The sequence below is a fragment of the Callorhinus ursinus genome, unplaced genomic scaffold (genome assembly GCF_003265705.2).
Source record: "Callorhinus ursinus isolate GAN/ISIS: 27379988/994484 unplaced genomic scaffold, GSC_fseal_2.0 scaffold2, whole genome shotgun sequence".
NCBI lineage: Eukaryota > Metazoa > Chordata > Mammalia > Carnivora > Otariidae > Callorhinus > Callorhinus ursinus.
Window position 1 is genome coordinate 59,566,006 of NW_027397064.1, and position 25,070 is coordinate 59,591,075.

General features: G+C 42.6%; 1 protein-coding gene across 1 annotated transcript in view; it reads right to left on the reverse strand.

The window, feature by feature from the left end:
• The window catches only part of MYO3B (myosin IIIB), a 240,547-nt gene that overhangs the window by 93,909 nt on the left and 121,568 nt on the right, over positions 1 to 25,070 (reverse strand). The window contains exons 22-23 of the mRNA XM_073905602.1: positions 23,540 to 23,641; positions 18,553 to 18,649 (exon numbers count right to left, since the gene is read on the reverse strand). Coding sequence (XP_073761703.1) covers positions 18,553 to 18,649; positions 23,540 to 23,641 — 199 coding nt within the window. The remainder of the gene's footprint in view (positions 1 to 18,552; positions 18,650 to 23,539; positions 23,642 to 25,070) is intronic.

A 25,070-nucleotide genomic window follows, 5' to 3' on the forward strand; every position in this document is an offset into this window, starting at 1 on the left:
CTGACCTAAGTGTTAACAGGATTTCCATACAAACTGGCCATTTAGTTCTTATATGCAGCCTGAACATTTGTGAGGGCTGAGGGTATAAATGGGGAACACTACCAGATCCGAATCTCCGCATATTGTCACTATGCATCTACTTTTCCCAGATCTGCATCAGCTAGGCGTCATTTCGTATTCTTCTTACTGCTTGTATTTACTTAAACAGCTTTGAAGGCACAGAGGATTGGAAGATAAGAAAATGTTCTACGAAGACCACAAATTATCAGGTTAAGTTTAAAGGTACCCAGAACGTGTAAGATAATGCATATTGTATAACAAAACTTAGAAAGCTAGGATTTCTAGAATGCTTTTCTGTTTTTTTTTTAAAGATTTATTTATTTATTTATTTGAGAGAGCGAGAGAGAGAGAGAGAGAGAGAGAGAGAGAGACAGAGGGGAGGGGCAGAAGGAGAGAGAAACTTTAGCAGACTCTGTGCTGAGTGCAGAGCCTGATGTGGGGCTCCATCCCATGATCCTGAGATCACGACCTGAGCTGAAACCTAGAGTCAGACGCTCAACTGACTGAGCCACCCAGGCGCCCCTAGCATCCTTTTGTTTTCTATTCACCACCACCACAACAAATCAGCATTTGCCAAGCCCCCACTGAACCTCCTCAGGGTTGTATTCATACTTAGTGCTTTTGCCTGGAATGTCGTCTCCTCTCTGGCCCACCTGGCCATTGCACCCTTACCCTTTAGCTTGGGTGTCAGCTCCTCAGAAGAGCCTCTTCTGCCCCATCCCCACCCTGGCCACCTCTTCCACTCTGGGCAGAGTTGGAGGCTCCCTGGTACATTCTACAAATCTACTGAGCATAACCACACTGAAAACTTGGTACTGTAACTAACTCATCTGGTGCCACATCTTGACCAATTAAAAGTGTCTGCAAATCATCTACTGAAGGTGAGCTTTATCAAATTTTGATTAAGGGAGGGAGAGCAAAGAACAAGCCACCTGGCTTTTGAGATATCAGAGCTGTTCTTATTGCTGTGTTCATCAGTTTTGTCTTTTCTTCTTTATATTTTAGTTGCTGAAAATGCTCCAAATTCCCAAAAGATCTGAATATTCACCAATCACTAATCAATGAAAGTGTAGTAATCTTTGACTTTCTACCCAAAGTAAATGACTAAGAGAACTAGTGGCAAAATGTTTCTTTTTCTTTCTCTGATTAAAAAAGAATTTTTTTCTAATTAAAAAATAACATATTCACTGTTGTACTATCTAAAATAGATACTAAAGGAGAAGAAAATAAAGATCAGGGATAATTTCCATACCCAGATATAACTGCTGTTGATATCTTGGTGTATATCTTTTCAGATATTTTTCTATGCATATAATATACATTTTAAAAAAACAAAGGCTCATAATATATTTGCCATTTTAACTTACGTTTGGTAGTTACAAGCATCTTTCGCTGTCTTTATGTGCAATATGCACATATGCAAGTATGCATGTGTGTCATATTTATGGCTGTATAGTATTATGTTGGATGATTATCATAAATGATTTAATCTCTTATTTTTGGATATTTAAGTTATTTCCAATTTTATGGAAATAATGGATCATGAATTATTCTGTGCATATAGTTACGAGTACTCATCCAATTATTTTCTTGGATGAATCTTAACTGAGGCAATTGGGTCAAAGGGTGAACAAATTCTTTGCCTGTTTTAAAGCTTTTGAATTATATCACCAAAATCTTCTCTAAAAGGCAACAAAAATTAACATTCATACCTGCAAAAGTATGAAAGAACCCACTTCCCGTCTTATCATCAACACCGGGTATTATGTCTTTTTAATTTTTGCTTACCTCTTTGGCCAAAAAAAATGGGGGGGTACCTCATTATTAGTTTAACTGGGATACTTTAGGGATTTGTTGATTCCTAAAGAAGGAAAACATTCTTGGGCTTTGATATATAACATGAAGGAAATACAAAGAATACAGAAGTGAAAACAAATAATAATCATGCAAAATAAGATCACCAGTATTGCAGGAAAAAAGAGAAACAAGAAAGAATGATCACAGCTTTTGTATTATTTGTTTTTCATTAGGTTTGGCCACTTGGTAACTCTTATAAAGATTTTGAAGCCACACCCTGTATCTCAGTATCCCGATCGGTATGATTGCTGAGTAAGTTGAATATGCAAGTTATACTCAAATAGATGGGTATTTGTTTGTTCTTGGACACATATTATTTTAAGTTTTAGAACATGGCTCAAGAACAAATTCATCAAAAGGGCTCAAAAAGCCTGAAAAATGTTTTATAATGCCATTGCTCAAAGTTAGCACTGTAAGATGTACTTATGCTAATTTCCAAAGTCCCACTGAGTCCTTTAAATTTGATATTTGTTTGCCTCCTTGCTTTTCCCCAACCATAAGCTCATACAGTCTTAATTTGCCAGTTCTTGTATTCTCATTTCTTTTTTTTTTTCTCCTATACTACTTTATTGCAGGCAGTTGTCATGTGTCAAGTGTAAGGTAAGAGCAGGAGGCCTTTTTTCAATGTGCTGAGAATGTTTGCCTTATTGGAAAAAAGTACATTCATCTAAGAGCCCTTAAAATAACCCATACTTAAAGGAACCCATAAAACTTACTTCAGTTCTTTGTCAGCAATCAAGGGAGCTTAAGAGAAAACCAGCCTCAGACCCAGTGATGGGATTCAGATGCAGCAGTGAGGAGGAACACTGACCCGAAGAAATGCACGGGCATGGGCTGAACACACTTTATGGTGCTGAGAATCTGACCAGATCATCTTGTTTAATCCTCATCTCAGGGCTAGCAGCCTAGGTCCTACTAGGGTCCCCTTTTCACAGCTGAAGCTTGGGCCAATTGAATAACCTGCCTAGGTGGCATGCAGACATCCTGATCTAAACCCAGATCCGGAGGACACAGAGCCTGTGTTTTCAGCCTCCAGCACTTTTTTTTTTTTTTTTTTTACTGGACTCTTCCAGATAGTCACATAATCGTATTTGGGATCTTAATAAATGTTGCTCGGAGCGACTAACATTTAATTCTAGAAAACCTGCCAGGAAGTAGATTAAATTAAGCCCAACTCTATCTAGAGACACCCCTTGATCCCTGACCTGTTGACCTTTTATTTATCTTGTATCCATCGACTAATAGTAAGATTATATACACTGTACCACACTCAAGATTCTAATTTGGTGGAAAGACTTCTTAAGATTCTGTATAATTATAAATACAACATATATCACATGTGCAATATAAGGTCCTCAAGAGCCTCTCAGACATCATTCGTTCTTCCACAAATATTTGAGTACCTTTGTCTCTTGCTGTTACTGGGGATACAGTGGTGATAAGGAAATCTGAGATTCCTATGCTCTTAAGAACCTACACGCTAGTGGGGGAAGCAGACAATGAATGAAAGAAATAAGTAAACATGCTAGCACATTAAACAGAAGTGCCAAAGAAGAAAACTAAAGCAAGAAAGGGGCATAAGAAATGCTGGAGGCAGCGTCTGCAATTTTAGATTGAATGGCTGCAGTAGATGATATCTGAGTAAAGCCCTTAATAAATAAATAGGAATTGAGATCTTTGCATATGTTTTCGAGCAAAAGCTCCTACAGGGTAAAAAACATTATGTGTTACAGCATGTAGAGGCCAGAGGACTACTGTAAACACTTGGTAAAGGTTTAGCAACACGCTTTATGATATATATTTACGATATACATATACAAACTCATGATATGTTAGTTCCAGAGCACTTGGGCTGGTGCTAAACACACCCACCTAAGGGTGTATTTTGAATTCTAAGTATACAACAAATAAATTTTTGGTATAAGTTTTTTCAAATACTTCATGGGGCATACACTAAAAGAACTGTTTATTTAAATTTGGATTTAAGTGAGTATCCTGCATTTTTACTTGTTATATATGGCAACTCTAACCTGGGCAAATCAGTAACTCAGATTCTTCATCAGGAAAAGATAAATAAAAATTCTTGCCAAACTGGGACAAAAGGATTCCATTTGTGCTTTTAGGCAGAATGAAATGTAAATGTAAGACAACAGGATTTTAAAAGAATTAAGAGATATACACATGGTCAGAATTTAAAAACACACACTTAGCAAGGTGTTATATTAGTCTTTATAATTCTGTACTTCTGAGATACAGGTCCTTGAACCAGGAAACTTCAGGCTTGACAGACAGGAGAAGGGTAATGAGAGGTATCTGGGGTGGCTTCCTTTCCCCAACCTCTGTCTCTCCTTTGGGCGGGGTCACAAGGTGACTTGTGGGTTGAGTTAATTTTGAATTACAGTTTTAACACTTTAAAGACTGAGTCAGGCCAGGGCACAGACTTGGTGGAGACAAAGGAAACGTCACACCTTTTTCATGCTGTATGCGGGAAAACTGAGGCCCAGAAAGGCTGATGTGACTTGTCCAAGTTAAGTCAGAGGAAGAGACGAGTCTAACATCCACATCCTTTGCATGATGCTCTCATCACTAGTACACCCCCAAAAGAGAATATTTAACCCAGTTTTCCTCTTTGAATTCTGGAAGCAATGCTCAGTTCAGAGAAAGAGAAACAAGAAATTCTGAAATAAAGTGCATGAGCAGCATGGCCTTAAATGATGAGGCCCAAAGACAGATGAGGGAGGGGGCGTGAGTGTAGGGAGGAACAGTTCAGGGAATTTTTTAAAAATTAGGTGAAAAAGCCTAAACAAGACTGTTGCAGTTAGCAGAGTCACAATGGAGAGGCTCAAGGACAGACAGCATGCAGGGCAATGCTGATGTGAATACACATTTAGGTCTGGATTGAGAAGCAGTGGGATCTAAAGAGAGGTGGCTGATGAATTGCCCAGCCAAAAGGGGGGAAGCAGCACTGACTTGATTTTGTAATTTTAGCTTTTTATTTTGACTTAATTTCATATTTATAGTAAAGATGAAAGAATAACAGAAGGGATTCTGTATATGCCTGAGCAGATTCCCCAAATATTAGCAAAGTACACATTTGCCTTTAGCCTCTCTCTCCTCTCTTTCTCTTGGTACATGTATACTGATATCCATATACACCAAAAAATACATGTAATTTTTTTCTGAACCATTTCAGAGTCGGTTGCACCTGATGTTCCTTTATCCCTAAATATTTCAGTGTGTTCTTCTTAAAAGCAAGGGCACTCTCTCATATGACCATAGTACAATAACCAAAATCAGGAAATTAATATTAATACATACTATCATCCAATGTACAGAATGTTCAGATTTTGCCAACTGTTCCAATAATGTCTTATTCTATAGAAAAGGAAAATTCTGGACCATACACTGCATTCAGTTGTCATGTTTTTCTAGTCTCCTGTCATCTGGAACAGTTCCTCAGTCATCCTTTGTCATTCATTTTGAAGCCTACAGGTCAGTAATTTTGAAAGACGTCTCTCTGTTCGGTTTGTCTGCTATTTCTTCATGATTGGATTCAGGTTATGCACATTTGGCAGGAAATCCACAGGAGTGATGTTGTGTTCTTCTCAGTGCCTCCTATCAGGAGGCACATGCTGTCAATCTGTCCAATTACTGGTGATGCTAACTTTCATCACTTGGTTAAAGTGCTGTTTGCCAGATCACCCCCACCGCCCTTTTGTAATTACTAAGTATCTCATGGAGATTTACTCCGGGACTACGTGAAAAGCTTGTTACTCCTTAAACTTTCACCTATTAGTTTTAGCATCCACTGATGATTTTTATCTGAAACAATGATTATTTTGGTAGTTGCCAAACAATTATTTTCTGTTTTCATCACTCCTTTTACATTATTTCACATTTTACTGCAAAGAAAAGCTTACCCTGTTACTTCCTCCTTTCCCTCCCTCCCTTCTTTTTTTCTATCAATGTGAATTAATGCATTCTTATTTTATTCAGTAGATTATATTCTTTTATTATCATTATTTACTTTGATACTGAAATTGTCCTCAATTTGGCACTGGCTTAATTTATTTATTTACTTATTTAATTTGTTTTTTAGAGAGGGAGAGAGAGAGAGGTAGAGAGGATGAGAGAGAGAATCTTAAGCCACAGGGCTCGATCTCACAACCCTGAGATCATGACCTGAGCCTAAACCAAGAGTCAGACGCTTAACCAAATAAGCCACCCAGGCACCCCTGGCACTGGCTTATTTTTAAAGAGTTAGGAATCACAGGCTTCAAAACGAATGGCCCAGAAAAGAATGTAGAACACTAAAAATTACACAGAGAAAGATGAATCCTTCAGAGAGAATGACAGTAACTCCTTCTTACTATTTATGAGTGCTTTTCATGTATCAGGTGAGATGCTGTGCACTTGATACATGTTATCTCATTGGACCTTCTAGACCTGGCGAGGTAGACATTGTGCCATTTTGTCTTCCATTTAAAGATGAGGAAATGGAGAAAATAAGTTCATCAAAGTCTTCCCCTTAGTAGCAGCAGGTCTAGTGGACTGTAGACAGCCCCTGCTCTCAAGCACCAGGCAGCCCTACAAAGAAGTGTGGAAATCTTCAGGAAAGGAAATGGTCTTGGGAGCAAGTCTCCACTCTTATTGAGGGTAGCTGGACATTCATTCCAGGATTTATAAAGTCATCTGCACTTCTTGCATTTTTACAAATGGGGCATTTGGAAACTGTCTACAAGTCTGTCATCAGTCTAGGAACTTCCCTAACCTGCACTGTGGCAATCGTCCAACCCTGCCTACAATCCAGTGAGGAAAGCAAAAAGAAAGAGTTCATTTGTGCCAATGTCAACTGACACGGATCCAGAAAAACATGAGTTGGCCAAGTCAGCCAGGCAAGCATTCCCATGGGTGAAGACAAGTGAAAGCCAAATTCAGGAAGAGAGGAGAAAACTAAGGGAACGGCAGGGCAGGGATTCTTAAGAAAAGCTGGTGTCTACTCAAGTCTTTAGATCCCAGGGGAAGACAGGGCCGTGGTGTTGCCCTCCTGGCGGGCTAACATACCAGATCCTTCTTCCTGCAACAATACCACCCCCTCAGCTGCCACCACACCACCACTTTGAATATCAAATTCCCGATCCTGTGAGAACGCACTTAGGTGAAAGAAGTATGTGGCATGCGAGTGAAACGAATAGAGACAAGTGCCCTGCCTGAGAGGGAAAAGCACAATTGGATCTGAGAATAATATCCTTACACTCCCAGGAGGAACAAACTAAAAATAAAAGACAACAAGGTGCTTCCTGCCAGTCAGTAAATCTAATGAGCAAAGGAGATGCCTCAACCTGGCGCTGGGTAGTTAACCGTCAGCCTGCCTCCCTCCACCCGGGAGCAGCCATGTGGTTCTCAGAGCTAACAGCTGCCAAGCAGAACCCCCCAGATTAACCCATAGGTGGTGTTGAACCACTTCCCATTAAGATATTTGCAAAGCAAACAAAAATGATAGCCCCACTCTGAGTGCTGGGAGCCGGCCAGGAGCGCTGGCTGTTCTTGTTGACACAAAGAGCTCTCCCGGGAAGGTCTGGGCCAGAGCAAGAAAGCCCATTCCTGCCTGCATCCCCAGGCTGTGTTGATTTTAGGCCATTAGAATCTTGGTAACAGGGTCTGTTTATTATCTAATTTCCCAATCACAGCGGTCGCTAGGGCCCTGTTTCACCAAAGCTCTCTATTCCTGTCTTCCTGACCTATGCCATTCAGACGAAAAGAAAAAAATTCAACCCTCCTCCTGTTTTGTCTACTCATCAAGGAGACAAGTCTGAGAAGTCACTGAGATACACACAGAAAAAGTGTGGCATTACTACTGTCAATAGCTTCTGTGGTGAACACTTGCTTAGGTTCCTTCTTAGGTTAAAGTGACTGGGGCAATGCTAATGGGAAATGTGCTGGAATATTTGTGCCCTACAGGTAGAAGCCAACTGCCATTGAATTCACAAAACACACTTGGAGCAGAAACACTAATATTTTTTCCTCTTAACCCAAAGAAAATGAAATAAAGTTAATAACATTGTGGAAATGTACAAAGTTGATCCGCCTTCAACCTCCGCATTATAATCTAGGTTTCCTTAAGTGTTGATGATAAAACACTTTTATGCAGAATTCATTTTTACACAAATTTTGTTTCCTGCAATACTTGAGCAAGTTTTCTTTTCTCAAGTTTTTTTTTTCTTTCTTTCAAAATAGGCTCAATATGAAAAGGTATTTTTTGTCAAAAACTCATTCTGAGCCTGAATATCACAAGGGTATGGGTGAGGATACCAGCAAAGTAGGTATCAGAGATATATGGAATTTCTAGAAATTCCTACTCTCACAAAATGGGTAATGTAGGATGGGAACGAGGGGTAATGAAATGGTCAGAAGAATTTGCCAGATTTTGTCATTACTTGAAATTGTCCTTTAGATGAGAAACCAGAACTTTTGAGGTGTAGGTATCAACTGTATAAGAAGAGAGACAGAGATGTTGAGAGAGAGAAGGAAAGAAAGAAGGAAAAGGAGAGAGCTAAAGATGGAGATTTCTTTAAAAAAGTAGAGGCATCATCATTCTAAAAAGTTGATTTTCTTAGAGAAAGGAGAGCTATTTGACATTTCAAGTACAAAGTTAAAGAGTAATGTTTCAGAATCTTAAACACATCATTCAGTTTTAGATGATATTTATCCAAATAAAATTAAATGCCACTGGACCAAAGTTCTTTGTAAATGTTCAAGTTTTCCAGAGAGAAAGTGAATCCAACTTTGCAGGTCAACTCTGCAGAGTCATGCCATCATTTGCTGACAAGCATCCTTTGCTGATGGCAAATGTATTCATGTCCTCAGGTGATCACATTAAAGGCCTTGGTGGGGTGGTGTCGTAACTTCAGCTATACGTAAGATATGTTGAACATACCAGAAATTGGTTTTCATGCCAAACTGTCCAAATCATTTCTGAAGATGCTTCATGTTTGTCTGAGACACCAGGCACAAAACATTGCCTTGAAGTGTGGATCTCATGTGTTGGGGGGGTGGTCAGAGAACCCAAGTCAAAAATGTGTTCTAACATTATTTCTGCTTAAGTTCACTACGTCTGGATCCTAGCAACCAACCCTAATTTTTTTTTTAAAGTTTTTTTACTCATTTATTTGAGAGAGAGAGATAGCTAGAGAGAGCACGAGTGGGCGGTGGGCAGGGAGGAGAGGGAGAAGCAGGTTCCGGCTGAGCAGGGAGCCTGACACGAGGCTCGATCCTAGGACCCTGGGATCATGACCTGAGCTGAAGGCAGACATTAACCGACTGAGTCACCCAGCTGCCCCTAAACCAACCCTAGATTAAGATATTAACCATAGATACTTACCTGCCAGTAATTGAGCTTCATAAAGAAAACACATAATTAAGTATCTTCCAAACCTGGGTCTTATTTTTCAGTTAGGCAGTTAGATCCATCATAGAAAAATGAGACAATGTTAACATTTCCCTTCACTTATTTTGTTAGCTCTGCTAGGTTTCTGAGAAAACCAGATTCCTAATTTATCAAAAATTAATTACTATATTCAAGTCAAACTCAACATAAATAAAGAAGCATTTCTTGAGGTCAAACTAATTAAATTTACCTTTGGATCTGACAGAAATAAAGAAGATAGTAGGAAGGGAAAAATGAAGGGGGGGAATCAGAAGGGGAGATGAACCATGAGAGACGATGGACTCTGAGAAACAAACTGAGGGTTCTAGAGGGGAGGGGGTGTGGAGGGATGGGTTAGCCTGGTGATGGGTATTAAAGAGGGCACGTATTGAATGGAGCACAGGGTGTTATACGCAAACAATGAATCATGGAACACTACATCAAAAACTAATGATGTAATGTATGGTGATTAACATGACATAATAAAAAAAAAGAAAGAAAAATTTAAAGAGCACATATTCATTCAGCCATTCATCAATTACCTTTATGCTTATGATGGCCCATGATTCTAGATCCAGATTTAGTTGAATCATTCAGAAGTGAGTGGCAGTTTCAACCCTGGAGTTTACTATCTCATGGAGAATATAGTAATAACAGTTAATGTTTTTGTGCATTTACTACAGGCTAGGTAGTCTTCTAAACATTCCCTATAGTTTTTTCTCACAACAGCCATAGGAGGAAGGTACCATTATTAGACATACGCTTTAACTTGCCCAAGGTCATCGAGCTAGCTGGACACAGACCTGAGCCTAGACAGAAGCAATCTGGCTCCAGAGTCTGTAGCCTAAATTGCTTCCTCTGCCTGCATGGTGCCTCTGCACACACTGGACAGGAATCAGACTCAGATGCTGGTGGGGCCAGGCCATGAATTAAGCAGGCCATGAGTAGGTATCAATGAAAGACAGATTCTACACGGTTCCAGCAGACTGCTGCTTAGATACTCCAATTTTTCAAAAGCCATCAGAAATTTGGATTGTTCCATGAAATCTATTTTTATATGTTGGAAACTAATTAAGAATTTCAAAAACATTGTGCAGGCCAAACAAAATATGTCTGCAGACCATATTCTACCCAATGACTGTACGTGTACATCTTTCAGCTTATAGAATACGGTCCAAAATATTTTGTGCATCTTTTAAGCCTCCCACGTCTTGGCTCCCATCTGCCTTCTTGCCTGTTAGAGTACTCTCTGCATCACGCCACCCTCACCCCTGGCCCCTCAGCCTTCGTCCCACTGGACACCTCACTTTCCCAGAGCGCCCCCTGAACATCCTGCCTCTGGACCATGGCTCACTCTTTCTTCTGCCCAGGATGCTCTTCTAGCTTTAGTCTGCTTCAAGGCCCTGCAGGTAGTGCCACATGTGTGATAGCATGAAGGCTGGGTAAAATATCAACAGGTAAAGAAGGAACTGGCAAGGAAATTCTATTCAGAAGGAACAGCAGGAACAGATAGACAGAAACAGGAAAACAAAAGACATATTGAAAACCACCCAACAGCTCCAAGTATTTTAAAAAGGGGCCTCCAGTCTCTGGAATCTGGTCCTATAAAGAGAACTTGGACTGCTGACATTCTTGACATCCACAATCCTTCTAAAAGGCTCCTTTGCATAAGGATCACTGATGATTTAAGGTTTGTTGAAATAGTTCAGATAAATATTTATGTACAGCCATAGGCAAATCCACAAGGAAAAATATAACTCAAAACAGATTTTTTCCCTGCAGCTCCTTTCAGCTGGTGATAAGGTTTCTGGCTTCAAAAAGGTTTTGAAATGTGACCAATTAATATTTTAAAAATCAAGAAACTCTAAGAAGGCCCTAATAATTGAGTAAGTTCTGAAAGTTATCATTTGAGGGTGTGCCCCTGGAATCCTGGCCATACTGGCAAGAGTGAGTCAGGCCCAAAGTCAATCTCAGATTTATCCCTGAGATAACAGCCAGGACCACAGAAAATAAAATTGGGCTCTCAAGTTAAAGCAGAGAGTGAGCATTGTTCAAAGTTTCTAAAGGGCTGGAATCCTCAATGCTTATTTTAGTCTAAAGCCCTAGAGCAAAGCCAGAGGGATGTTGACCCTTCCTATCAGGTTAGCTTTATAGTGACCTTTTGTTTTTTTAAAAATTTTAAAAGATTTTATTTATTTATTTGGGAGAGAGACTGAGAGAGCACAAGCAGGGGGAGCGGCAGAGGGAGAAGCAGGCTCCCCACTGAGCAGGGAGCCCAACACGAGCTCCATCCCAGGACCCTGAGATCATGACCTGAGCCGAAGGCAGACGCTTAACCGACTGAGCCACGCAGGTGCCCCTACAGTAACCTTTCAAATACTACTATTACTACCACTATTGCTACCACTTCCATCACCACAAGCGATAGCAGCTGGTCTTCATCCCTTGAGCATTTATTACACGTCTAGAACTACGCTAGTTCCCTTCCATAGATCATCTCTAATCCTCACACACATTACTGTTTTGCAGCCCAGCATATTGAAGTTCAGAAAGATGAAGGAAATTGCCCAAGACTCATAGTTTATAAGGAGCTGAACTAAGGTTTAAACCCAGGACTGTCACCAAGGCCCATCTGCTTTCCACCCAAATGAGATAACACACAGAGTATCTTTCACATCCTCAGTGCTTCATCAAAGAAGGCCACCACCTCCACCACTGCTCCCATACCTGCTGCCTACCTCTTTCAGGGTCCACATGAGGTCCTCTACTGCTTTAGTGCATTGACTTGGCCACAGCGGTAGAAAGTTTGCTGGAGGGCTAGCCTCCTGAGGGGGTGAAATGGAAGTAGAAGGAAAACTGAGCATGGGGACTGAAGGGTGGGAGAGAAAAGGCCCTCTGATCTGTAAGAAAAGTTTTGTTTTATCTTCTTCGCAGTGCCACATATTTCTGCAATGACCCCCCCACGCAGAGTGTTTGTCAAGATATGTGGCAATCTGTACTTTCACAGCCCACACGAAAATCTGGCCCACAGTCGGGCCTGACTGGGAGGCTGTTTCTCTGGCTCATCGATTCTGAGGTCAGCCCAATTGGCTCCAAGCCCCAGAGCTGCAAGGATGACACACGGGAGAAATATGTGCTCGTTTTCCCCTCTCGCGAGGTGCCAGCTCTCCTCGAGCCGCCTGAGTTGTGAAGATTCCCATCCCTCTGAGTCTGAATCCTCACTCAAGTGGCCCACACGAAGCTTCTCTGGAGGTGTGTTACAAGCTGCCGCGTAAAAACACGTGCAGCAGCATTATCAATCTCCTGCCTCCCTTACAGGGGCTGCTTTTTATAGGACAACAGGCTGGCTGGGCTAAAGAATGTCAAATAAAAGCCTTGCGAGGGCTTTGCCATATGCAGGCCAAATTAAATTAAGGAGCATAATCCTCACTATTGTACTTATCAGCATTAGAATAGAGGATTACCAACATGGGAACAAAGCCCCATGACATAAAAGACTATTTCCTTTCTGTCATTCACTGTACACAGTTACAGGCTCATGGAGGAAGAGGGGCGGAGGAGTGCCACCCCAACCACTCATTTCTCCTGTCAACCTGGAGTTGCCTTCTCCTTAGCCAAGTTAGCTCCCACCCCATGGTACACAGATGGGAGCATCTTCTCCATGAGGCTTTTTTTTTTTTTTAAAGATTTTATTTATTTATTTGAGAAAGAGAGAATGAGAGACAGAGAGTACGAGAGGGAAGAGGGTCAGAGGGAGAAGCAGACTCCCCGCTGAGCAGGGAGCCTGATGTGGGACTTGATCCCAGGACTCCAGGATCATGACCTGAGCCGAAGGCAGTCACTTAACCAACTGAGCCACCCAGGCGCCCTCCATGAGGCTTTATCCCAAGACATTGGTGCTGGAATTTTTCCCACCAATCATAGAATGACAATTTTATGCCAATCAGGGTTTATTCCTTAGCTTGCTGTGATTTACGATTTGTTACAATGACAGTTATAAAGAACAAAGAGCAGAAAAAAGCCATGGGCTAAGCATTTGGAGCCTGGAACCTAGACTTGCAGCAGAATGTAACAGTATCTCAAAAGTTTCAGCTCTGGAGTCAGAAGACCTGCATCCAAATCCTGACTGTCACTTTACTAAGCCACATTGGCAAATCACTTGTAATATCTTTTTTTTTAAGCTTCCACAAAGGCAATTTATTAACAGAAAACAGTAATTTGAGGAATCCTGTTCACAAACAGCGACCATGGCAACCCCCCTTCCCGCAGGTACTGTCAGGGGCGGGGGGCTGGTGAGGGTAACATCCTCAATCCACCTGATCTTCACTCCTGAGCAGGCAAGGACTCTGAGGGCTGACTGGGCCCTGGGCCCAGGGGTTTTGGTTCTGTTTCCTCCTGTGACCTGGAGTTTGATGAGATGCTCAGTGACTTGCCCCTCTGGGCTACATCCTGGGCAGCCGACATGGCAGCATAGGGAGAGGATTCATCTGGGTCAGCCTTCACCTTCAGCCCACCAGCCACATGGTGGATGGTGTCCTTGCCAGAAAGACCGGTAACATGGACAGAAGTGTCACTGAAGGATGCAAAGATGTGGCAGACACCACACACATTTTGCCCTTTAGCTACCTGAGGTCCAAGGCTGATGACCTGTTTTTCCTTCTTCTCCTTCCGCTTGGAGGTGCCATTTCTGCACGTCTTCTCCAGACTCTGACACCAGAAAGCGAATTATTTGTAATATCTTAATGTCAGAAATTATAAAATGTGTACCTCTTTCATCAGGTAGTTATATAAGGATTAAATAAGGTAGCACATGTAGAACACTTAGTACAGTGCCCAGGAATTTGTTAAGTGTCAAATGTTAGTTGTTTTTATTGTTGGAGAGAGAAGTGCTGATTTCAAACCCAGACCTGCCATTTATTTTCTGTGTGACACTGGGTGACCCTCCCGATTAGCTGATTAGGGGCAGGAGTAGGTAAATCTGATACGTCCAACTCAGCACTTGTCTCTAGACCAGCATGTGGGACCTACTTATCTTAGCCTTCTCTGATTTAGTTTACTTATCAGTAACATGGAGTCAGTAATATCACCCAAAAGGCTAGGATGAGAATCATGTGAGATCAATGTGGGAAAAGACCTGGACTCATAACAAATGTTGAGTGAAACTGAATGATTATGTTGTTCTTATTCTCAGCAATATTTCTTGTCATGTTTGGGTCTTTCTTACTCTTCCTCTGATTTTACTTTCCCTTTATCTTTCCCTGGTACCTATCTGCTCCCATCACTACCCCTTCAGGACTCTTCTGGCACATTGTGTTGGTTGGTTCTCCAACCCCTTTTTTCTTTGCCTACTCTCTCCTGCAAAGCTGCAAGTGCCCATGCTCGCATTCCCAGCTTTCTCTGTTGCTCCCGGGCACAGCCACCTCTGCAGATTGGCAATCACTGGCCAGTGAGATGCAAGGGGTGTCCTAGGGACTTCTGGGAAACAGAGAGAGACTCCCGAGGAGAGCCCCCTTCCCATCCATCTCTTCCTGCCTGCTTTGGACATTGCCATGTGAGGAAATGATGCTTGGTGCTGCTTTAGCCACCGTGTGACCACAAGTGGGGGCATCGCTGATGCACGGAAAGTAGCAGAGAGACGAAAAGGGCCCACGTCCTTTCTGACATCTCTGAGCAAATGAGCCCGCACTGGAACTTCTGTGTCCTGACCTCTATCCTGAGGGATTCGTAAACATATTAGTTGAAGGGTTTGTTAATTACTGCTAAGAGCATCATCATTGGCATGACTTAGCTTTCTTCTTAGTCTGCCATCTCTTACCCTGGCATTCCCCCCCTCCCCACCTTGGTTTCCTTCCTGTCAACCCCTGGGTTGATCCACAGGGCACTGAGGTGATCATCAAGCACAGAGGGCAAAATGAGACCCCTAGCTCCCTGGGGCAGGCATGTCCTATCCGATGAATTATTCTTGATCCTATTGTTGCTGTCACCACCCAAAGACTGAGCAGGAAGAACATTTCTTTCATAAAAATCTGAGCCTTAAGAGGGGTGTTAGAAGTCGGCTCAATAAACTTATTGAGTACCTACTGCATGTATTGGAAACGGGGAGAAGATTCAGCCCTCACCTTTGAGAAGCTGACCTGCTCACATACAGTCAACCACAACACCAGGCAATACATAAAAAACTGCAGAGAATGATAAACCAAAGCGTGATTTGTTTATCACCAGGACACTGTCTGTTTGGGACTTTGTGAGCTGTTACTGCTCACAATGTCATAAGGAGCTTGTGCCAGAATGTAAATCAATTCATCACCAAGTACATTGTTCAGCTGAGCTGATATTTTTTTCATAGCAAACTTTCTTGATGCAGAAAGCAGTGGGTTGATTTGCATTCTGATGTAAGTTCATTATCTCGTCGTGAACCAGGATTTTGAGTAGTTCTGTTAAAATGAACTACAAAGGTTCAAGGAACATTGAAAAGAATTGAGGTCTATATGGAGTAAAGGGATATGCCAATGTATCTTGATGAGATCACTAAGAGCTGAACAGAAAGGCATGAGCAGAGAGAACAGAGGTAGATGCATTGGTAAAACAGTAAGTCTGACCGCACAGGGTGCATTTCGGGACATGCTGGAGGTGATCTGGAAGACAAAGTCCAGCAAGACAGAAAGAGGCTTGATATGGCACACTGAGATGTCTGAACCTCTTTTGGTCTAAAATGGGAAGCCATTAAAGTTCTTTGAAAAGTCAGAATACGCTTTAGGACAATTGATCAGGTGTCAGAAATAAAAGCTGGTCTATAAAGAAGAGAAGCAGGAGAGAGAGAAGGAGATAATGGCAGGCTTGGACCAGGGAAGGACGCTAAGAAAATGACTGGAGGTGGGGTTACGTGAGAGGTAGGGATCAAAAATGACTGCCGGAGAGAAAAACTGACTGCCAGGTTTCAAGGCTAGAGTCACCAGAGAGTGTTTGTACAACTCACCACAGTAGGAGGGTCAGGCACAAAAGTTACTTTGCTGGGGACTTTTCTGCTGAGGCCCTGGTGTGTAAATCAGAAATACACGGCCAGCAGGGTTGGGTGTGGGAGTGAAGGGTTCAGATAGAGACCTGAGAACCATGCTCACTGAGCTGAGAGTTGATATCAGAACACACCAGTGAGAGAGAATATCACCCAGGTGAGGAGTAGAGAAGAAAGTCAAAGACCTGGAGAACTACCTCATTTCAATGGTGGGTGGATGAGAAGGATGGAGCCAGAGAAGACAGAGACCAAGGATATCTTAGAGGAAGAGCCTGAAGCCTGCAGGTCCACAAACATCCAAGGAAGAGGGCAACCTGAGGCCAGCACGGCCCATGGAACGGATGCTGCAGAGTCTGATGAAGACGAGGTTCTAGCAACTGGGAGCTGAACTTCCCAAGAGCAGCTGTAGAGACACGGGGAGGGCACAGATCAGATTTCAGGATAAAGGAGGGAGGGGTAGGTGAGGGCATGAGGCAGCTGACCCGGATGTCAGTCTGAGATAGTCTGATAGTAAAAGTAAGAGGGAAGCCAGGGCCAAGAGTAGCCTTTTTTGTAGAAAGGGGAAAGGTATAAGCAAAAGGGAAAGAGACAGCAGAGAGAGAAAGCTGTGAAAGCAAGGGTGGGCTAACTGATGGGGACAGGGCCTGGAGGATAGGGCCTCGAACGAAGGCGTTAGTTAGCCTGTGCAAGGAAAAGACCTGTAGTCTTTTGAGATGAGAGCAAAGGAAGAAAGAACAGCTGAAGAGAAAGAGATTCTGAGATGCAGCGAAGTGAAGCTGAAGTTGCTCACAGACTGCCCTGATACTGTGTAAAGTCAACCACCAGCTGAGGTTGAGGGGAGTCAGGCTTGGGCTGGAGCCAGAGCCATTTCCCAAACTGGTTCACTGACTTGTCCAAGTCAAACAGCTGGAAAGTGTCGGCACTAGGACCAGAACCCAAGTCTTCCACCTGCCAAGTTTCAGGGTCTTTCTGCTGCATCAGAAATTCTAAACTTTGTTATTCTAGTATGAGGTGATAGGCCTATAATATTTCCTCAAGTACCCTTGGATGAGCTATTCTGTTGGGAAAGTAGTATACTTTATAAGCAGCCCAACAATTTGAGACCACTAGAGAAGTACTGATAATGTAGTTTGTCAAGTCTCAAAAATATTAATAAGAAATCTCAAAAAATTAAGAAATATTTTTAAAAATTACAAATCAAAACCACTTCTTTTTCCAAGGGAAAAGATGCAAAGAAGCTTCTAATGATCTGCTTCTTTCTCCAAATCCTGGAGTAAACTTTTAATGAAAAAGTCCTTACAACGATTTAGAGGAAAATATGAAAGGTAAGCTTCATTCTAGTTAGACCATCCCTTTGCCATGGTCCACTCCTTCCTGTAGTTGTGTCCCCTTCCTGGTGACATGTATGACAGGGCCTGAAAACCTTTTCTGGGAGAAGGTAGGTTATGGAGATGTCCCTGAAGGAATTGGAAGCCTAGGAGTTCCTTGAGTCTCCAATGCTTGATGTCATGGGCTGGCCTGGCCTGACTTAAGGTGACCTGAGCCTACATTTAGCAAGGGACATTGTCCTCTGCAGACCTGAGCAGCTCCTGTGTACACTGAAGATGGTGCATGATGGCCCTGGGCTCTAATGCTCTACTTATTTTGAGTTATATTTAACTAGAAAGTGTGGGTAAACAGGAAATGATACTCCCTTTTTGCTTTATCTTAAACACAAGGTTTTTTTATTTTGGAACATTTTGGGCTGGACAATTCTTGGTTGTGAGGGGGCTGTGCTGTACATGGTAGGATGTTTAGCAGTATCCCTGGCCTCTACCCACTAAATGACATTAGCACAACTCCTCCCCTAAAGGTGTGACAACCAAAATATCTCCAGACATTGCCAAATGTTCCAGAGGGAAGAGGGGCAACACTGTCCCCAGTGGAGGAAAACTGCTTTACCCTAATGAGACCAAGTACCTGTTTTACCATGAAGAGAACCCAAAAAGCAGGATTGTGTTCAGGTTGCCCTACAGAATAAAGACTTTCGCCCACAGAGTAATGACTTCTGACCTGGGAGAATCTGATAAAAAACACTTTTTGCCTCTACTCTCTCCAACTCACCAATATAAAACACCGTTAGGAATACTTCTGTTTCACTGTCCATTGGAACAGAGCACCCGAGTTTAAGACTGGGAACACTATGGATAAGACTCACCGATTTTTTTCAGTGACAGCAGAAGAGTTGCTTGAAGTCTCTGCATGGCCACTGTTGAATTCTGTTTGTGGACTGCTTTTATGATCTATTAGAGGCCCTCAGAACGGAGAGAAAACAAACAAAAAACTTAGAGATCTATGGCTAAGTTCAGAGGCAGGGTTAGGTTTTAGCTCCCATCCACACTCCGCAGCACCTCTCTCCCCACCCTCATGCTGTTGTGCAGCCTTTATCTATGACACGTTATCAAGACTGACCTGTTCTGGGATCCCAGCCAGCAAACTGGGTAAAATAATTCACAGTTATGGGAAAACAAGCTACCTTTCTCCAACAATAGGTAGACATAGTGGACAGAGATTTGACGCCCTCGGGAGAGGTCGACTGCCATGGTGGTGTGCAGGAGTTGGAATGGCAGTAGGCTAGACAGCAGAGCAGCTTCCAGTCCCAGCTGGGCAGGACAGGGCTGCCTGCTGATGCAGAATGTATATCGGGGAATGGATTGTCACGATGTGGGTAGGACAAACTGTAACTAGGGAATCATTCCTGGAATAACCCATTTCTACATCGTGAATGAGGGCAGTTTACTGCTTCTCAAGAGTGGGAGTAACAAATACAATTCCTCCTTTCTGTGACCATGGCTGCCCAGCCATAACTAATCAATCATGCCCCTGTTTTCCACTAAATCTTGATTCAGGTTCAAGTTCCTTTTTTTTTTTTTTTAGATTTTTTTTTTATTTGAGAGAATGCAAGCTTACTTGAGTTGGGGGGAGAGGCAGAGGGAGAGAGAGAGAGAGAGAATCCCAAGCAGACTCCTTACTGAGTGCAGAGCCCATGGGAGGGGGTGGGCTTGACGTGGGGCTTGATCATGAGATCATGACTTGAGCTGAAATCCTGAGTCGGATGCTCAACCGATTGAGCCACCTAGGCTCTCCAGCTTCAAGTTCCTTTTTTTTTTTTAAAGATTTTATTTATTTGACAGAGAGAGACACAGCTAGAGAGGGAACACAAGCAGTGGGAGTGGGAGAGGGAGAAGCAGGCTCCCCACTGAGCAGAGAGCCTGATGCGGGGCTCGATCCCAGGACCCTGGGATCATGACCTGAGCCTAAGGCAGACGCTCAACGACTGAGCCACCCAGGCGCCCCCCCTCAAGTTCCTTCTTAACATGCTTTACATTAGTGGTTCCCATGGTGCAGATGCCACGTGATCATGACTCCATGAGGACAACACATGAAGCATCAACCTCAGAAAGTTGGGCCCCACCCAAGACCTAGTGAATCAGAACGTCCAGTGGTGGGAGCTGGCAATCTGTGTTTTTAACAGATTGGTGACCTGGATCCATGCTGAAGTTTGACAGACACTGCTCCAGATCAGTGATCCTTAATCCTAGCTGTATATTCAAATCACGTGGGAAGATTTTAAATATGCCTAAGCCCAGCCCCTAGAGATTCTGAAATCGACCTGGGGTAAGACTGGCATTAATTATAAGAAGCTCTCTGGATGATATTAACATGTGGCCAGGGCTGAGAATTACAGTTTCACACAGTCACTACTAATCAATTAGGATAGGGGAGAGACTGCACCTATTTGCTGTCTTTATTTCAGGTCATCTAAAAGCATCCAAACCAAAATATAAACAGTGAAGATAATCTGTAAACTTGGCAATTGCAACATACTGCAGAAGATGCAAAAAATGTATAAAGTTGGGGGCGCCTGGGTGGTGCAGTTGGTTAAGCGTCCAATTCTTGGTTTCGGCTCAGGTCATGATCTCAGGGTCATGAGATGGAGCCCCATGTCGAGCTCTGTGCTCAGCAGGGAGTCTGCTTAAGATTCTCTCTCCCTTTCCCTCTACTCCTCCCCTCCCCCACCCCCAGGCTCTTTCTCTCTCTTTCTAAAAAATAAATCTTTAAAAAAATGTATAAGGTTGAAGTTAAAATGATTGAACATACAGCATGACAAAGAGTGCAGAAAAAGAAATAGAGAAATCAATAGTTTTATGTTGTCTATTCTGGGAAGAGTAAGCTCTGATTCCATGTTATTAGTTTGGTTCCTTAGACATAAATATCTCTTGTGTAAAAGAAATGCAATTCTTCAAGGTATCAGTGATAGATAAGACCATCTGTTGTTGTTATTATTATTGCTATAAACACCAAAAAAATAAAGATAAAATTTTAAGTGGAACATTATTATATTTTTATTATTACACACACAAAAAAAACATTATGACCAGTGAAACAGCAATGTTGAAAGAAGAAGAAAAAAAAGAAATCAAGAAAAATAGCTTCAACCTTCCAGAATTTCATTAACGGATTCTCTTCCCTCTCTTCCCTGCAATCTCTTGATTGACCAACTCCTCCAGTGAGAGGATCAGGCAGGTAGGTTTACCCCTCCTGGAGATTCTAAAACAGTGTTTGGCCTAAGCTCACTTGTAATACTATGAAAAGCAACATAAAAGCAAGAACTGACTTGAAAAGGAGAAAGAGGAGCCTACTTCAGGGGCACAAATAACTCTGCTTCCTTATTAGGAAGGAACATTGACAGGAATAATCTTTAACCCTGTGCTCGGGTCCAATTCGGCAGAACCAAGAGCTACCACGCACTGATCAAAGCCCAGATGGTGTCACCCATGTAGAAAGCTGAGATTGCTGTTGTCTCCACCTATCTGAGATCCTCAGAATAAAGAGGCACAAGAGCAGCTTAATAGTAATTCAGAGAGGAAAAAGCAAAGCAAGAAAAGATCACCAAGCCCCTTTTGGTTTGGGACTCTCAGGAGAAAGGTGCTATGCCCACCTCCAGAGAGGAAGCTTCAACATCTTTCCTTGGAACTTAGCAAATGCCCCCAGTTACTTTGCCTCGGTTTCCAATAAAAGCCCACAGAATTTCTGTTCATGTAACTGAAGGGAAAACTTATTCCATGTTTCTTACTCATTTACACTTCAGTCATCAAAATATTGATTTTTAAGAGTTATTTGAAGTATAAAAAATCAAACAGAAATCTTACAGAATATTCTTAATAAAGCTTAGATGAAGTCTGTTCCTCCATCTCCCAGCTTTGCCTGAAGAGCAGGGAGAAGGATTTGAGTCAGAGTAAAAACATAAACTTAAAAAAGAAGGAGGCCATCAAACTATTGAGTTCAAAGCAAAACCCAATATTGTGAAATATTTTTAAGTATGTCCTGGTGACAGTTGGAATCATCTGGCATCTCTTTGGCAGATTAATTGCTGAACAAGGAGATTGGAGAAACGAAGATATGGAGAAAACCAGAAATGTAAAATAGGGTGGTCATTCTAAGTGAACAGATCGAGTTAAAAGGAGTAAGACCAGTGACATGGCTGAAAAAATTCAATTATGAGCTTGCCCAGCAGATTTGAGGTGTGTGCAGATGTGGCAACAGAGGCTTCTCCAGATAGGGGTCTCTTCTCAGAGGACCATCCCTAAGTATTCCAGTTCAATGAAATAAAGCAATTCTGAGAAGGACTTCTCTGAAGGAGTTGAATCCTTCCAAAGTCGGATTGAACTCAATAAGCCATTCATATTTCCCAGAAAAGTCAAGCCAAGTCCCCACTAGACCATTTTGGAGTAAGATGGAAAGGCATTTGGCCGAAAACATGGGAGCAGGCAGTGCAAACTCAAATGCCTTTGGGGCCACCCAGGTAACATCAATGTGCGCACTGTCAGGCAAAGAGAGAGGGAAGTGGTGGGGTCTGTGGTGAACCAGAGAACATATGCCCCACCTAAAGACATTTGGGTTCAAAGTTTAAAAAAAAAACAAAACAAAACACTGTGTCTGGCCAAACAAAACACATCTGCAAGGTGATTACACCTATAAGACCTTCTATTTGTGACTTCTGCTAAGGAGAAAGGGTCTAGGCCATGAGTCAGTAAGAGTTTAGGCATCCTGTTTTTGAAAATGAAAAGTGTGTGGTTGTCTCCGCCCCCAAGTCTCCTAAAATTTAGGAAACACTGCCGCTCCCTGGGCTGCCCCTCTCTTCCTTCTCTCCCACTCCCTAACCTCCCAACTCCAAGGTAAAGTCCCAGTTCTGTATTTCCTTGAAACAGAGGCTGGGAGGCAGATTCCAAAGGAGTGAGAAGTGCCCAGAAACTCTTTGCTGGGTCTGGCAGATAAACTGCAAACTCTACTGTGAAATCCAGAGCAACTCATCTGCACATTTCAGAAAATCCTGGCATTAGCATTAAAGCCATATTTTTGAAAAATCACAGCTTCTTCCAGTGGAAGTCCAGAAACTGCAAACTGTAAAAAGGGAAGATTCTAATATTTTTTAAATGTTTAAAAACCACTGATTTAGTCTGTCTAATGCTCTCACTTTACAATGATGTTAACTAATGGAAGGAGGCTTAGACCAGATAATCAAGTTTTAATTTCTTGCCCATGGTGCTCCTCCCCACCATAAATGTTCTCCATCAGTTTGAGATCTATGGACCAATGCCAGGATCATAAAAAGACCTTCTTTTTTTTTTTAATGTTTTATTTATTTGAAAGAGAGAATGAGAGAGAGAGAGAGCACATGAGAGGGGGGAGGGTCAGAGGGAGAAGTAGACTCCCTGCTGAGCAGGGAGCCCGATGCGGGACTCGATCCTGGGACTCCAGGATCATGACCTGAGCCGAAGGCAGTCGCTTAACCAACTGAGCCACCCAGGCGCCCATAAAAAGACCTTCTTGAGAAGCTGAATTTTCATAAGTCCCAAGGTAGATCAGACAGAAATGTGTCAGCGTCCACTCCAAGAGGAGTTGAGGAGAGGCAGTCAGTAAGGAGAATCACAACTAGACCAGTTTCCCCAGCAAACAGGTCAGTGGGCAGAGAAGCTGAGATTATCTCTGTCTATTCTTTCCCTTTTGTGAAATAGCCGATCAGGATTGCCTGTAAGGCTGCCCCTGAATTTAATCAGCCGTCTCCTATTGAAAAACAGAGGGTCCGTATCTGGAACGTCCCTGAATATAGGATACCCATCCTAAACCTCTAATGAACCCACCTGTGTGGTCACCAGGTTTACTGCAGTCTTGATCCTGGGCACTTCCCTTGCTATCCCTTGTGACAGTGGGCTGCAGATCACTGCTTTGGTCTAAAGGGTGTCCTGTGGAATGAAACAAAGGAGGAACTTACCAAGTTTATGCTCCCACACCTGGAGGAATTACCCAAGTGGGTGACACAATGTGGTTAGGGAAACCCACACCTGTCTCATGGTCTGAGGCTCCAATGTTATAAATCTCACCAACAGATTTGGTGCTTATTTTTAAGATTTAATACAGTGTGGTTGGAGAGGGCCTAACTGTAGAAAACAGGGGAATTGGTAACTGTCCTCACTGGACTCCCTACTAGCGTGGTGACTTGATAATTCCAATAAGCTCTGTCTCAATGATTGCATTAGTCAAACTGGGAGCTTAAGTGTACCAGGACAGGGCTTCTGGTTGGACAACTGGATGGTTTTCCTATTTCCTTTTCAGTTGTACCACCAGGGAAGTAAAAGGAGGGACAAGGTCTCCTCCTTTCCTCCACATCTCTGCCCCTCAGGCATATGTGTCCTTTCCTTTCATCTTGTAGTCCTGTTCACTGATGGTTGTGGGTCGACAACCAATAACGCGGTCATGGAAAAGAGAGACTACACATTCCACTAGGTTGAGGACTACCATAGTTGCAGGTTTTTATTGTCCAGTCAGCTTAGCTCATGTTGATAAAAACCTAAATACTTCTCTACCAAAACAGCTCACGACTTGAGTGGAAAAATATTGAAGGGTCTGTCCTGGCTGTCACATCTCTTCTTCCATTCTCCATGACCATCGAGGGCATGATGGGTTGAAGATGTTCCACCACCTCAGACTACCTCAGGTATCTGAAGAGGGCTGGCTCTTCCCTGCTGGATCCCTTGGCTCTAGAAGAAACCACACTGGTAGCAAAGCCCCTTGTCCTGGAGATATGCTGCAGGCTTTGCCCTGAGGCAGCCCCCTCTCCTTTTCCTCTGACCTGCAATGTAAACCTTGTTCTCTCTCATCCTGCACCTTCCTTCTGACTATGGCTGTTTCAAATTTGCTGGCAGTACTTCAAGATATACCATATTAGAATATTTGGGATCTCCAACCTTTCTCCTTTTTTTATTCCTTGGATGGAATTTTTTTTTTTCATACTGTCCCTCTCTCTCCTTCTGAGTGACTCTCCTACCTCAACATCACCTTCCCACACCCAGCCTGATGGCACCATGTCTCTCCATTCCCTGGAGGTGGCCCAGCAAACCCACGTTAAGCAACATCAGCTGCCTCAGACTACACTTAAAGGGATACAGTCCCTAATCCCATGGAGCTTACATTCTAATACATTCTCATAGTCTAGGAATAAAAAGAAATAACAGATGTAAAAATACCCTAAAAGTTTTAAGGGGGTGAGCTGGGTAGACTAGAGTGCCCTCAATATTCCTGTCTACCTAGAACCTCAGAATGTGACCTTATTTGGAAATAAGCTCTTTGTAGATGTAATTAGTTTAAGATGAAGTCATACTGGATTAAGGTGGG